This window comes from Leucoraja erinacea, chromosome 1 (assembly GCF_028641065.1).
Source record: "Leucoraja erinacea ecotype New England chromosome 1, Leri_hhj_1, whole genome shotgun sequence".
Taxonomy (NCBI): Eukaryota; Metazoa; Chordata; class Chondrichthyes; order Rajiformes; family Rajidae; genus Leucoraja; species Leucoraja erinaceus.
This window is the reverse complement of record NC_073377.1, coordinates 27,686,061-27,701,433: the sequence shown is the minus strand read 5'-3', so window position 1 is coordinate 27,701,433 and position 15,373 is coordinate 27,686,061. Positions and strand designations below refer to the sequence as shown.

The 15,373-nt window shown below is 39.6% G+C and overlaps 1 protein-coding gene across 4 annotated transcripts in view; it reads right to left on the bottom strand.

Annotated features, from left to right (window-relative positions):
* rai14 (retinoic acid induced 14) overlaps positions 1 to 15,373 on the bottom strand; it is a 201,415-nt gene that overhangs the window by 16,989 nt on the left and 169,053 nt on the right. For 3 of the 4 annotated variants that reach the window (XM_055631960.1, XM_055632023.1, XM_055632015.1), the window contains exons 9-13: positions 13,573 to 13,760; positions 8,023 to 8,051; positions 1,168 to 1,260; positions 871 to 963; positions 184 to 291 (exon numbers count right to left, since the gene is read on the bottom strand). In XM_055631960.1, the coding sequence (XP_055487935.1) occupies positions 184 to 291; positions 871 to 963; positions 1,168 to 1,260; positions 8,023 to 8,051; positions 13,573 to 13,760 (511 nt within the window). The remainder of the gene's footprint in view (positions 1 to 183; positions 292 to 870; positions 964 to 1,167; positions 1,261 to 8,022; positions 8,052 to 13,572; positions 13,761 to 15,373) is intronic. The other variant, XM_055632031.1, reaches the window with a different exon arrangement.

Sequence of the window (15,373 nt, the reverse complement as noted above, 5' to 3'; positions counted from 1 at the left end):
AAGAGAGAGTTAGATAGAGTTCTTAAAGATAGCGGAGTCAAGGGATATGGGGAGAAGGCAGGAAAGGGGTATAATTGTTGCTGTAATTGTTATATATGGTTATATTGATTGTGGATAATCAGCCATCAGTGAATGGCTGGCTGGCTCGAAGGGCCGACTCCTATACCTATTGTCTATAATTACCTCGTGCAAGTTTTTATCCCTTAGTTGGTGATTTAAGCTTTGTATCACTTCCAATAGATTTGCCTTCTCTGCATAAAGTTTTCTCATTTCGTCATTTTTCTTTTCTTCCTAATATGTCAAAATAAGCAAAGGCATAATTTCAGAATAGGAACACATTTTTTTGTTGCTTGTATATGTACTATGTTCTATGACATTAAATGACAATTGGAATCTTGCACAGAAGGTAATTGCTGCCTTCTAATGGACATACACAATTGTTCTCACACATTATTTTCCGAGTGGTGTGGGGATCTACATTTTTTTGTTCCAATACATGACAAGTTGATGCTAGTTTGCAAAATAAAAACACTGGGTATATTTCTTTAAATTTTTGAATAAGATTCAGCACCAATCTTCTTGAATTTCCACATTAATCATCTTAAAAATGTGTATCAGACCCTTCTTTCAAACATGATTAAAAATAATGCAGCAAAATGAGTCACCCCCAACTCAGTTAAGCACTAGTAGCAAACATTCAAATAGCTTAATTCCCATTTTTCATAATTATTATTTCTTCCTTCTCACCCTCCACAGATGCTCAGTATTATATTCTGATAATTGGAGCAAAATCAGAATCCTTGACTATCTCTGCATAACATGTTTTTGAGTTACAGAAATAAAATATTGAACATTAGGTTGAAAAATAACCTTAACAGATGTTTCTTCTTCTTCGGCTGGTTCGGGCTTCGATGAACGAGAACTGTGGGGCTCTGGACAAGATACTTCACTAGACTGGAGACTCTAAGAGAAAATATCACGTAGTGATAATTAAAGAACTGACTGCAGTAATATGTTCCTTGAAAAAATGAACCCTTTGTTCATAGTTAAACCGATGACATGGTCAATGATAAGCCATATTTACAGATTTCATGTTAATTGATTTTCTTTCTGTAATTATTTTTAATGTTACTCGGATGACCATCAGTTTGGTGCTTTCTCTTTTACCTGTGTAATACTGGTTGTTGGTGGTGGTGGTGGTGCTTTTCGTTTTTTGGGGGTTCCACTTCTATCTGCATTGAATTTATTGCCAGGTTCCAGCTGAAATGTTTACAGATCAGAAATGCAGAGGAATGAATTATGTTAGTAAAGAATGTGAATGTTAAATTGAAACAATGAGTTAATACATGCCTTCAGTTATTTGTCCAGGCCTGTGAGTGATCACTCAATTGAGAGTTCATCATGCATTAGAAAAATGTAATTGGAAAATGGGCAACAATGTTGGAAGCATACAATAAACTTGAAGAACCTGGATTAGTTGCTATGGTAATTGGTAGATTTTTTTGCAGAAAAGAGTTTATAACAGAATTGAAAAGGTAGCAAGCAATATGCAGAAATCATTTACAATGCTCCAAGAATCATTGCCACCAGCAGCCTTCTAATACGCAGAAACAGCAAGGAGACAAATTCCACATGTCCCAATGATCAAAGGCCCCTAAAACAGCTGGAATAGAGAGACAGTTGGAGAGGGTGATTCCCAATAACGTGCAAAGGTAGCTCAGCAAGATTAGTGTCTGCCTCTGGACTTTTCAATTGGAGCTTTGCAGCAGAACAATTGACTGACTTGGTCTTCCAAATCCCTCAGCAAGCCCTGGTCTTTGAGAATTAATGGTTTAGGCAAGAAAATCCAAGATTAATTTCAGTTCTGATGACCAAGCAACAGTATAATTCAGTCAAAAGTCAAATACCTCCTCTGGCACAAAAGGACACAAAGTTTTGGAGTAACCCAACGGGTCAGGCAGCATCTCTGGAGAACATGGATAGGTGTGAATTTGGGTCGGGACCATTTTTTGAACAATCTATTATCTATCCATTTTCTCCAGAGATGTCTTGACGGCCCTCCTTGCCCTTCAACATAAAATGTCTTTATTCCAGAGACGTCAGCATTACTCTCCATCCCTTTGTGCTCTGTGGAAATAGTGGTGAGCCATCTTTCTGAACAGCAGGTAATTGTTCAAGTCAATTGTTGAGCCAATTGGAAAGCAATATAAACAAATTCATATTGTAAAAGGATGAGTTTCCTTCCCTGGAGAAGGCAGGTGATTTTGCAGCAATCCGAGAACTTCACCGCCACACTTACTGTTATCAGCTTTCAATTGCACAATTTTACAAGTGAATTGAATAGATTGAATGGCCACGGTCAAATTTAGACACAAGCTAAGAAACTTGATGATGTTATATTTATCCAGTTTCTTTTCCATTTTTCCCCAGGGTGGAAATGTCAAGGACCAAAGGACATAGCTTTAAGATGACAAGGACAACATTTAACGGATATGTGCAGAGCAAGCTTTGTTTACACAGAGAGTGGTGGTTGCCTGGAACATGCTGTGACAGGTGGTGGTGAAGGAGCCAAATAAGACAGTGGCATTTAAGAGGCTTTTGGATAGGCACATGGATTTGCAGGGAATGGAGGGATATGGATCATCTGCAAGTAGAGGAATTAATTTAACTTGGCATCATGTTTGACATGGACATTGTGGCCAGAAGGGCCTGTTCCAGTGCTGTACTGTTCTAATTTTTATCACTAGTTTTAAATATTATTTTGATAAGTAAGATAAGATAACGAGGTTAACCACTGAGAATCACATGAAATTCAAACCCTCTTTCTTGCAATGAATGACTGGAATTTGTAATTCTTGTTCAAGTTAATGACCTTCTACTGTAATGCCTTAGAAAGATGACCCTTGTTCAGAAGAATATAGAAAGGAGGTGAAAAATAGATGGGTGTATCACTTATCTGCCATTTGTTTCAGGTAAGTATCTCCTAAATCGATGAAAGGTGGAGTGAAAAATAGCAAAATTAAAACTTTTGCTGTTAAAAGTTTAATAACAAAATTAAAAGTGGGAAAGGGCCTGTCCCACCTTCACGACCTAATTCACGACCTCTGCCGAGTTTGCCCTTGACTGATAATCGCAGCATGGTCGTCACGAGGTCGTAGGAGGTCATAGGTATGTTATGATGCTTGTCGTAGGTACTCGTGGCATCAAGTAGGTCAGGGCATTTTTCTAGCCCGATGAAAAATGTCCACGAGTAAAAATGGTCGTGAATTAGGTCGTGAAAGTGGGACAGTAAATATTTTTATATCGTTATTTTGATGCTGGTTGGATCAAAAACCGAGACTGATAAAAACTAAAACCGCATCAATCAAATTATTCCATCATACCAACATTTTTAGAAGTTAATGTTATGTAAATGAGGAAATTATTATTAGCCCGATGCTTCATAGCAATTTGACCTAATACATGTGCTTGAAACTATCAGTATCTGGCAAATGGTGAAGATAAGTTTAGTTTAGATAAATAAAACACATTTGAGCAGCCTAATAACCTTCAATGGTAAATCAGATTAAGCATCAGACACTTACTGTACAAGAGCTTGTGCACACAGACAGCAGTTGCCTCTGTACTGACAAGCACTTCTGACCCAAACAGCTTGCAATGTGTTATCTGGTTACCACATTTCCTATGCAAAAATAAACTGCTAGACCAAGGTCAAACATGGAGTCTAACTCCAGTTTTGGTAGTGTTCTTCTCCAGTCAGAGGAGAAAATGGACAACTCTGTAAGCACAACAGTGAAGGGTTCACAATTCCCACGAAAATCCAGTCAGCTTAGGGAGTACTGATTGTTGCCAATGTGGCTCTGGGGACTGAGCACCTAATGCTTCCATCCACTGGTGGAGTGCCCAGTAAGGGAGTTACAGGGACCAATATATATGATGAGAATTTAGTTGGCACAATTAGTAAGATTGCAGACCACACAAACATTGGTGGAGTTATAGACAGTGAAAAAGGTTACATAGAACAGTACAGCACAGGACAGGACCATCAGCACACAACGTCTGTGCCGAACATGAGACCAAGTTAAACCGATATCCTCTGCCTGCCATTCTCTACATATCCATGTGTTGCAGTCACAGTGAATGGCAGGGCCCTGTGGTTCAGAGAGATCTAGGAATGCAGCTACATTGTTCGTGGATAGGAAAGGATCGAGGGATATGGGACAAATGTGGGCAGGTGGGACGAGTGTAAATTGGGCATTTTGGTCAGCGTGGGAAAGTTGCCGCAAAGGGCCTGTTTCCATGTTGTATGACTAACTCGAACAGAGAGCGCAGAAGAGATTTGTAAGGATGTTTAAGAAAGAACTGCAGATGCTGGTAAAATCGAAGGTAGTCACAAAATGCTGGAGAAACTCAGCGGGTGAGGCAGTCTATGTGGAAAGAAGGAATTGGCGACGTTTTGGGTCGAGACCTTTCTGTCTACCTTTGCAAGGATGTTTTCTGGAATGGAGGATTGTTATTATAAGGAGAGATGGGATAGGCCGGGTTTATTCACACCGAAATATAGAGTTTGGAATGCATGGAATGCATTTAATAGCCTCATCTGGTGGAACTGCTATCCTCATCTCCAAATCATTGTGCTGCATTGCTTTGCATTCTTCTGCAGACACCCGCACTCACAATTTCACTATTAAGAAATACAAAATGTTTTGTCGCATAAATGATTGACACCATTACTGCTTGGTTACTGATTAGCAATTTGGTAATGTAGTTGAACAGCTGCCAAATCTAGTTCTAACAAGATTTCTGTCCTCGGTAATCTATATTGGATTGGATTGGATTACTTTATTGTCATTCAGACCTTTCAGTCTGAACGAAATTTTGTTGCCTGTAGTCATACATATAATAATAAATAACAAAACATACAATAAACACAAATTAACATCCACCACAGTGAGTTCACTGCTTCTTCCAGAGCACTGAAGTTAAGAAGCATCAAATCTATCCAACGCTGCCTCTCAATCTCTCCCAGTGACAATTTTCACAATGAAACGTACAGAATAGTGAAAGGCTTGGATAGAGTGGACGTGGAAAAGATGTTTCCAATAGTGGGGAGTCTAGGACTAGAGGTAATAACCTCAGAATTAAAGAACGTTATTTTAGGAAGATGAGGCGGAATTTCTTTAGTCAGAGAGTGGTAGATCTGTGGAATTCGGTGCCACAGGAGGCTGTGGAGGCAGTCAGTGATATATAATTAAGGCAGAGATTGATATTCTTGATTAGTACGGGTGTCAGAGGTTATGGGGAGAGGGCAGGAGAATGGCGTTAGGAGGGAGAGATAGATCAGCCATGATTGAATGGTGGAGTAGACTTGATGGGTCGAATGGCCTAATTCTACTCCTATCACTTATGATGATCTTATGACACCAACTACATTTTTTTAATTCCCTCTAGCCTTTCATCTCTCCACCATGAGCAAGAGCATTTAAACACCTAATCCCTACTCGATAAATTCCTTCCCCAAGCTCTTCTCATTAACACTTGTCTCTTCATTAGGCTGGGGCCACCGCTAACTCTCTTTACCAGCTATTTCCCTCCTACCTGACTTGAAATGTTGCCTGTCCATTTCCCCTTCACGAGTGCTACCTGACTTGCCGAGTTCCTCCAATACCTTTTTTTTGCTCAAGCATCAGTTGTTCCTCGTGTCTCTAGATAGGCAGCCTGATATTTTCCCGTTCAATGTTTTGAATTGCTTGCATGGAAAATATCTTCATAACCAATTTTTTTGAAGCATGATCATCATGCGCTTCTGTGTTTTTTAATGATCTAATGATCATGATTTAATAGTATAATGATTTAATAGTATATTGCAGTTGGTGGCTTGGCCATCAATTATTCTGATGAAATTGAGAAAGCTGCTAGAACACAGAGGTCACACTTCAGATTGAACCAAGTGGATGTGGGTCTGAGGGTCACAGGAAGGACAGATCTTCCAGTGTGAAGAACTTTAATAATCGTTTAAAATAGACAATCTCGTAGCTTCCTGGTTACTTTGTTGATACAAGTTTTAGTCTGGCATGAATTGATTAGTAACAGTTAAATTGCCAAGGCCACACCTTCAAATTCACACCTTCAGTATCTTAATTACATTAGTTACATAAGGGAGGTGCCGATATAGTCTGGCTGGCTGAACTTTACTCTGTTGGGTCCAGATGCCAGCTCACAGACCTTGTATTAGGGGTTCCCAACTGTTATCGTCCCATTTACCCCTGGCGACTTTAATAGCATATAACAATGTTATTTCACTTATTTATGAACAACTAATGATGAACAGATAGATTCCAGTATACCAGAACCAAACACAGTCAATGAGAAGAAATATGTACAAATCCAGAATCAATAAATTTACCCCCTGGGTAGGTGAACCTCAGGTTGGGAACCCTTGCCTTATATCTCCATCCCTGACCATAACCCCAAAGTTGAATACCTGGCAATAATCTCCCAGACTGTTTCTAATCAAACCCGAGTTTCTGTCACCGCAGGGCAGCAACTATACTGCTGCGTCACCGTGCTGCAGTATAATAATGTGGATAAATGTGAATGCAGTATAATATGGATAAACACGAGGTTATCCACTTTGGTGGCAAGAACAGGAAGGCAGATTATTATCCGAATGGTGTCAGATTAGGAAAAGGGGAGGTTCAACGAGACTTAGGTGTCCTTGTACATCAGTCACTGAAAGCAAACATGCAGGTACAGCAGGCAGTGAAGAAAGCGAATGGTATGTTAGCATTCATAGCAAAAGGATTTGAGTATAGGAGCAGGGGAGGTTCTACTGCAGTTGTACAGGGTCTTGGTGAGACCACACCTGTAGTATTGCGTACAGTTTTGGTCTCCTAATCTGAGGAAAGACATTCTTGCCATACAGGGAGTGCAGAGAAGGTTCACCAGACTGATTCCTGGGATGTCAGGACTTTCATATGAAGAAAGACTGGATAGACTCGGCTTGTAATCGCTAGAATTTAGAAGACTGAGGGGGGACCTTATAGAAACATACAGAATTCTTAAGGGGTTGGACAGGCTAGATGCAAGAAGATTGTTTCCGATGTTGGGGAAGTCCAGAACAAGGGGTCACAGTTTAAGGATAAGGGGGAAGTGTTTTAGGACCGAGATGAGAAAAACATTTTTCACACAGAGAGTGGTGAATCTGTGGAATTCTCTGCCACAGAAGGTAGTTGAGGCCAGTTCATTGGCTATATTTAAGAGGGAGTTAGATGTGGCCGTTGTGGCTAAAGGGATCAGGGGATATGGAGAGAAGGCAGGTACAGGATACTGAGGTGGATGATCAGCCATGATCATATTGAATGGTGGTGCAGGCTCGAAGGGCTGAATGGCCTACTCCTGCACCTATTTTCTATGTTTCTATGTGTCATTTTTAAATAGTGTATTTCAGATGGATGCACATAGCTGGTATAGAAAATGTTCAATTATCTTACTGACATGAAGGATGTGGTGGGATTTGAAGGAAGCAGGTTGGATGAGCGTGAATTGCTAGAAACCAACAAGAGCACTTTGTTCTAAAATCTAAACTCTTAAGAAATCCACAAAAAAATCCATTCTGAACTAGGAATAGAAGTGGCTGTTCCATCTTTTACAAAGTCTGTTAGGTCTTTAACCATTTTAGTAAATTTTGCAAAGCTTAACTCATTGCTGGAACTAGTCCGACATAATTATTCTATAACCTTGATCATCACATGCTAGCTTGACCGATGGGCACCAAATGCTGAATAAAAACATGAAAACCAGAAAGATGATTTTTATAAGCTGCTATTGACTCAAGTACTAAACAAATGTTAATTAAAAACAGAACTGTGATTAACATAAATGAATGAAAGATAATTGTCAAAGCAAATAACTGATCCATTGTTGATGGGAATATCGTGATTGTGCTAAAACTATATAGCAAGCACTAATAATATCATAGTTAAGCAAGTTGTCAAATTAGGTTAGAAATGTAAGCTTCACCTGTTTGGGTATTTGTGCAGGTTTCATATCTGGTTAAAGAAACAAGAAAAAGGTAAATTAATGCATTATGACAAGATCCAATACAAACAAGGCAATTTAGTAATTTGTGTCAAGTCTTTGACTCAACGTCATCTGAAGAATATAATTGCACTAGTCTTAATTCCCTACCTCAGTTTTAAATGATGCCACTAATTTTTAATTATCCCTGTATGACTCATTGTTACTATGAACGTGTCATACTAGTCTTTTGTGTTGCTATGGAAATAAGTTTGGCTATATTCAATTCACCATAATCTGTTTTGATTACAAAGATGACCAGATCCTACATCTAAATGTACATAGACTATATGCATGTTATCAATTCCTACATTACTTCGCTCTTATGTTGATTATGGGAGGTTTGATGTGGACCATATTGTCAATCTAGTGTTCTGGAATTATTATTTTATGCACAAGATTTTTAAAATAGGATTATCAGTGCAAATGAAGTTCTTACTTCACAAATGTGTTCACTCACTGCATCTACACTAGAGTTCTATCGGTATCTTAAATTGAAACACAGAACAGTAAAGCACAGAAACTGGCCCTATGGCCCATAATGTTCTATGCCGAACATGATGCCAAGATAAACTAATCTCATTCTGCCTGCACATAATTCATATCCCTCCATTCCCTGTGCTTCCACGTGCCCAGACATTCATCATCTTTAACATAGTCTTGGTAACATCCCGGTGAATCGTTTCTTAGCTGAAAGGAACATTGAGAACTTTCCATTTCTTAGCACAAGTGACCAGACAGGAATTGATTAGATTGACAAATGGCATAATGATTTCATTCTAAATCATGAAATGAGAACAATCACTGATTGCCCTGACTTCCGGTTATGCCAGAGGTAACCTCAATTTTCAGTGCAATTTAAAAAAAATTGCTCCACCACCATTTCCCAATTACGGAGGTCGAAGCCCAATCCTTTTCTCAGAGGCAGATGAATCTCTGAAATCCTCTGCACCAGAGGGTGGTGACCAGATTATTAATCATTATTAAAGTGGAGATTTTTGAGAGATGAAGAAATTAAGGGTTTTGGAGAACTGGGCACAGAATGTGGACACAGTGGTGCAGCGGTAGAGTTGCTGCCTTATAGCGAATGCAGCACCGGAAACCCGGGTTTTGTCCCGACTATGGGTGCTGTCTGTACGGAGTTTGTACATTCTCCCCGTGACCTGCGTGGGTTTTCTCCGAGATCTTCGGTTTACTCCCACACTCCAAAGACGTCCAGGTTTGTAGGTTAATTGGCTTGATAAATGCAAAACAAATATCCCCAGTGAGTGAAGGAGAGTGTTAGTGTGCGAGGATCGCAGGTCGGCGTGAACCCGGTGGGCCAAAGGGCCTGTTTCTGCGCTGTATCTCTAAACTAAAGAGGGAGTGGGACTCAACAGGCCAGGTACAATCAGCTTGAACGAAAGTGCGGGGTTGTGGGGCCCTGTGGCCAACTCTTACTTTATACATTTTCTCATATCACAAGGACATCAACACTGACCCTGGTGCACCACAGGTCAGACGGACCGTGGTAAATACATATCATTTTAAGCTTCCTGCATGACAAATTCTCAAGTTGCTTTCATTTTTTTTTCTGATGACTTGAAATCTTTGCTAGAATACAACAAAATGGGGTTTCTGGTTTGAGGCCCTAAAATAATATCACAAGTTGTAATGTGGATATACAAGTCACGATAGAATCATACAGCTATACAGCACAGAAGCCGTCCCTTTGGCCCAAAAGCCATATTCACCAAGTTGTCCAACTGGGCTACGCTCATATACCTGGCTCTATCGCACGAAACCTTTGCTATCCACATCCAAGTGCCCTTTAAATGTTGTAAATGTACCCACCTCTACCACTTCTTTGGCTATTTATTCCATATATGCATTAACTTCAGGTGTTTTTAAAATATTTCCCCTCTCATCTTAAACCTATGCCTTCCAGCCGATCTAGACTTTCCTTTAACGCAAATTCTCCAGACCCAGTAACATCCTCGTAAATTTTTTTTGCCTCCAGGGAAGAACATGTCTTTATCTGTGCAACCATATAAACCTAATTTAATTGTGAAATATGAAACAATGTCACATTCAATAAAATTGATCCAAATCTGTAGGATAAAAGAGGCAAAGTATGATAGCAGGCATTGCTTATTTAGAAGTGAGAAATACGATTGATTAAAAAACATAACAATAGATCTTGAAGAAACAAAAATAACAATCAAAAGCCAATGATGATCTAAATGAACAGCTCAAAAGAAAGGATGTTCCTATTCAGCAACAGAAGCTGAAAGGCGTGTGATTGTATGATCAAGTATAACAGAGTGGTTCTCCAGCTTTTTGCAGTTTTTCACGATGGAAGCAGATCGATCATTAAAAATCTTGAGCACCAAGCTACATATCAAACTAAATATTGGGAGTACAGGAACAGCCATTCCATAATATACCACAATGAAATCTAAGTATGCAAATTGGATTATGATTTCATTCTAAATTATAAAATGTGTTTACAGCATCAACTAGGAAACTAGCTGGTAATTTGTATTGAATTCCTAAGTAATAATTTTCTTTTCCATCAACTAACTACATCAGTAAACACAATCAGCTTGATTACATCCGATTCTTTAATATCTTCCCCCACCCTGCCCTTATATTGGCACTCATTCAAGCACTGAGCTGTCTTCTCAGTTTCCTGATGAGCTTTAGTATTCAATCTATTCAGAAACTTTGGATGACATAGCTGACTTATTCAATCCTTCCAGCTGACCCCTTTTCTGCCTCCAATACAAAAGAGTTAAAAAGTGAAATTGAAACAAATGAGGAAAGTGCTTTTTTTCTGGAGGTCAACCATACCAATCAGAGACAAACTTCAAGAAATGTTCAAGGCCGTTTCCTTGCCCTAACCATTCTAGCTGCCTCAATGATCTTCCATGGATTATAGGACCACAGCAAGGGACACCTAATGTTTAATGAGATTACCATTACTAATTCACCAACATCAACTCCCTGGTGAAGTCATAGAACTATAGAGTGATACAGCGTGGAAACAGGCCCTTCGGCCCTACTTGCCCACACCGGCTAACATGGCCCAGCTACACTAGTCCCACCTGCCTGGTCCAAGTCCATGGCATTCAAGTCAGGCTATCATGACATGTTTAAGAAATCCACTTATGACCTTTGCAAAGCCATCCAAAGGAAATTCTGAACCAAGTTAGAGTCTCAGCATGACTGCAGGGGCACCAATCGAATTTGAAAAGGCTTGTCAGAATAGGCCACAGAGTGAAGTTAATCAGTATCACTGGCAACAACAATGAGCTTAATGCTCGCTTTGAACAGATGGTCAATGCAATTATATCCCCCGCCCAACTACCTTGGGTCCACCTGTCCCCACGGCCAACGTCATATATATCAGGTCGGCCTTCCTGAAAGTGAAGCCATGGAAAGCACCTGGCCCAGATGGAGCCATGGCTATGGGAGCTGTCCCAGCCATGTCCTCGGGACCTACATGTACCAGCTGCTGGTAGTCACAGACATGCTTTAATATCTTCCTACTCCCTCCAAGCTCCCCACCTGCATTAAGACTACCATCATCCCGATGCCAAATAAAAGCAAGGTAGCATGCCTCAACGACTAACATCTGGTGGCTCTGACATCCACCATTATAAGATGCTTTAAGAGGCTGGTTCTGGCACACATCATCTCCAGCCTCCCAGACAGACTTGATCCACTGCAATTCACCTACGACTACCTCGTGTCCATGACAGATACCATCGCATTGGCCCTGCACTCATCCCTGGAACATTTGGATATCAAGTAAATCTATGTCAGACTGCTATTCATTGAGTATAGCTCAGTCTTCAATACCATAATTCCAACAAACTAATATTGTCAGGTATATCAAGATACAGTTTAAAAAAAAACCTTTTATTTGTGTGCTATTCAGGCAAATCACACCATGCATGACTATATTAGGGAGCGTAAAAGAGAAAATAAACAGAGCGCAGAATAAACTGAGCCTTTGAGTCAGTCTGGGATTCCAAGGGTGGACATTATGTGAACAATATGTGCCAATGTAATTGTCTACCCAAAGTACAGCCAAGAAGTAAAGGAATGTTGGGTACAAATTTAAATGAGCACAAGCTGTTTCTAGTATTTGTTTTTCAATATGTTTACTTTTATTTTCTAATCCCTGCTTCTGTCCAGATAATCCACAATGAAACACTTGTGAGCTTGTTCAGGATTTCCTTTTGTGATGGGGAATGGGTACAAGGCTACACTGATCCCAGAAAAAAAATGAGCATAGCCAAGAAGCTCACGTTTTTAATGTCAATCACTTTGAGAAGCGGAGGAAATTGCGTGCAAGTCAGGTCATAACATCCCCAACTTGCAGATGCCCCTGGCGCAAGAAAAAAATATTATAGGGCCCGGTTGCTAAACCTGTCAGTTCACTCCACATTGTGGCCATCTTCACAAGGTGAACGGTAGTTGGTCATTCAGTTGGACAATCTGGTCCACTGTATGCGTCTTCATTAAAAACTACAGTGGTTATAAAAGGATGCTGACCATTATGGCAAGACCAACCTAGTTAGCAAGGGCCATAACCTGAGAACATATTTTAAAAACCTGTACAAGTTGCTTTTCCACACTCACCAGGACAAAATATATTTTCCATTGCTATTTTTCAGTTACTTAGAAGTGCAAAAAAAGGATTTGTGAACTCACTCTTATCCTATATCCACCAGATGGCAGCAAAACACAAAATTGCTACATTTTCTACAAATATAATTTCATAATTAAACCCTTTACAATTTTCAAAATACATTGGTTTCTACTTTAACAATGAGAGATTTTTGGCTGAGAAACGTGAATTATATCACAATAAAGCTTGAATCATATGCAACCAGGTTTAACAAATTAATTAAGGAATCCTTTAGGCAAGGCCTATGTCACCCCAAATTTGGACCTCACCTCTTGCCTCATTGTGGAGAAGTGGAGGTGAGGGCATCGTACCGTCAATTCTTTAAGTAAGGGTTCAGGTCAGCACCAAAAACAGAGGAGCGGAATAGGAAAAGGAAAGTCATAATGTTCAGTTCAGTGAACTGGAGCAGGAATAGGCAGTTGTGCCAATATTTAGTTACTTGTTAACCTGGTGTTTGTGGGATCTCATTACATGCAAATTCAGTCCATGTTGACTTACATTAAAACAACCACTACAATTCACAAGTGCTTCATTGCCTGCAAAATGCTTTGGGACAACCATGAGGTAATCAAGATGCTAGACATATGCAAGTGGGTTTTTTCCCCCTTCAAAATCCCTAGATTTCTCAACTTAGATACACCATTAACAATATAATTTATTTTAAATGATGTGCAATTATGTTAAAATGCAGGAAGTGGGATATTCAAAAATGATGCTTCATATTTCTAGAAAATTGATCTGCAACCAAAAAACTTCAAATTGAATTTGCATAAATTCAAAGGCTTCCCTCGATCATAAGCAGATAGGACACGTACCAGGATCCTCAGAGACCTTTTTAAGTGCAGCCTGCAGGAAATGCAGGATATCGGCATTTCCTGAGAGCCTGTAGTAATGAAGTGCATCATGACCCAATGCATCTACTAACTTCAAGTTGGCGCCCATCTTGACCAAAGTTTCAACAGCGTTTCCACTACCGTGCTCACAGGCCAACATTACAGCAGTCCTGCAGGGGGGGAGAGGGTGAGAGGGGGAGGGTGGAGTGAAAGAACAAAACAAAAAAATGATTCACTCAAATCTCTTACGAACATACCCAACAACAAAACTTATAAAAGATTTTGTGATTATCAAGGGAATCCTCTGTATACTTCAGATTCGTTATTGGGACGAAGAAGAGAAATGGTGTGCGAAATCAAGGTAAATCTGGTCATAATTATCAATTGATTTCACACTACTAATCATGCTTGGTACACGCAAACCCATGGTGGAATTACTCTGTAGTAATTGGCCGACATAAGGAACTGCAGATGCTAGTTCACCAAGGAAGGACACAAATTGCTGGAGTAACTCAGCAGGTCTGGCAACATCCCTGGAGAACGTAGATAGCTGACATTTTGAGTCATGAACCTTCTTCAGTGGTTACCACAAGGATGGTGGAAAGAAAGCTAGAAGAGTGGAGGGGCACGACAATGCATATCAGGTAATAGGTGATCACAGGCTGGGCGGTGGGATGTGATATGGTTGGGCAGCAGGACTTATTTAATTGGAATGTTAATGAATTAATTCATGAGATGCAGCCAAACCCAATGCTTAAAACTGATATTGATTGATATTGATTAATGTTCACCACTCGTCGAGATGAATGACTGGTTTGCTGGAGCCTCAGTTTGTCATCTACACTGGTAGGTCTGAAATCTATGAAGGCAAAACCAAGTATTGGCTGAGTGACACTAATGAACCCGATAGGTCATAAGAACCATGTCCCCATTATTAATTCTAAGTTTATGTAATCAATTGAATATAAATCACTCAGCTGCACACGTACAAAATCAATGAACAAAGTTTCTTGACACAATTCAAAAACCTTAAAAAAGCTGCCAAACTCTATAGTTATTGTTGGCTGAGGTAAACTTGCTTTACTATGCAATTTGCAATAATGACATTTATTACCCTGTCCCCATGGTATCCATCACCAAGTCATGGTGTTACATGAAACAATCGTTAAAACTCATGGCAGGTTAAATTCCTGGCAGCCCATCCTTGAATTCCAGAAACTGCCCTGTTTATTTTGTTGTGCACATTCTGGAAAGTGTTAAGACGCATACCAGTGCATAGTCTTGTCAATGATGAATTTCAATGTCGATGATGAAAGAAAGAAACTTGTTTAATCATGATCCAAGTCACCTTTACAAACAACACTCCGAAAGTCTGTAGAAAAGTTACCCAATGTTTGCTGCATTTGTTATCTGGTAAAGAATGAACTGAATTGCAACAATATAATGAAGAAGGAGCTGAATGTGGAAGTCTGTTTATATTTAAAACCAATATATATCGGTGTTACGCCAGGTTGTTTCAAAGGCAATATTCAAAGTTTAACATTGAGTTGTTCATTCCAATGTTTTTGCATCACATCTGATCACCAATGGATCTGCAACTGAACTGGTCAAAGTTCTTGTGTGACTGCTTCTCTCTTCATCATTAAGTGCTACCCACAACGAACAGTGATATTTAAAAAAAAGTCAATCTTCTATAAATAAATGCTCGTTATATGTCATCACTTTTCTTGGCCATGCTGCAGACAAAATAAAATGAATGTCCTTGGAAAGTTAACATAAAATA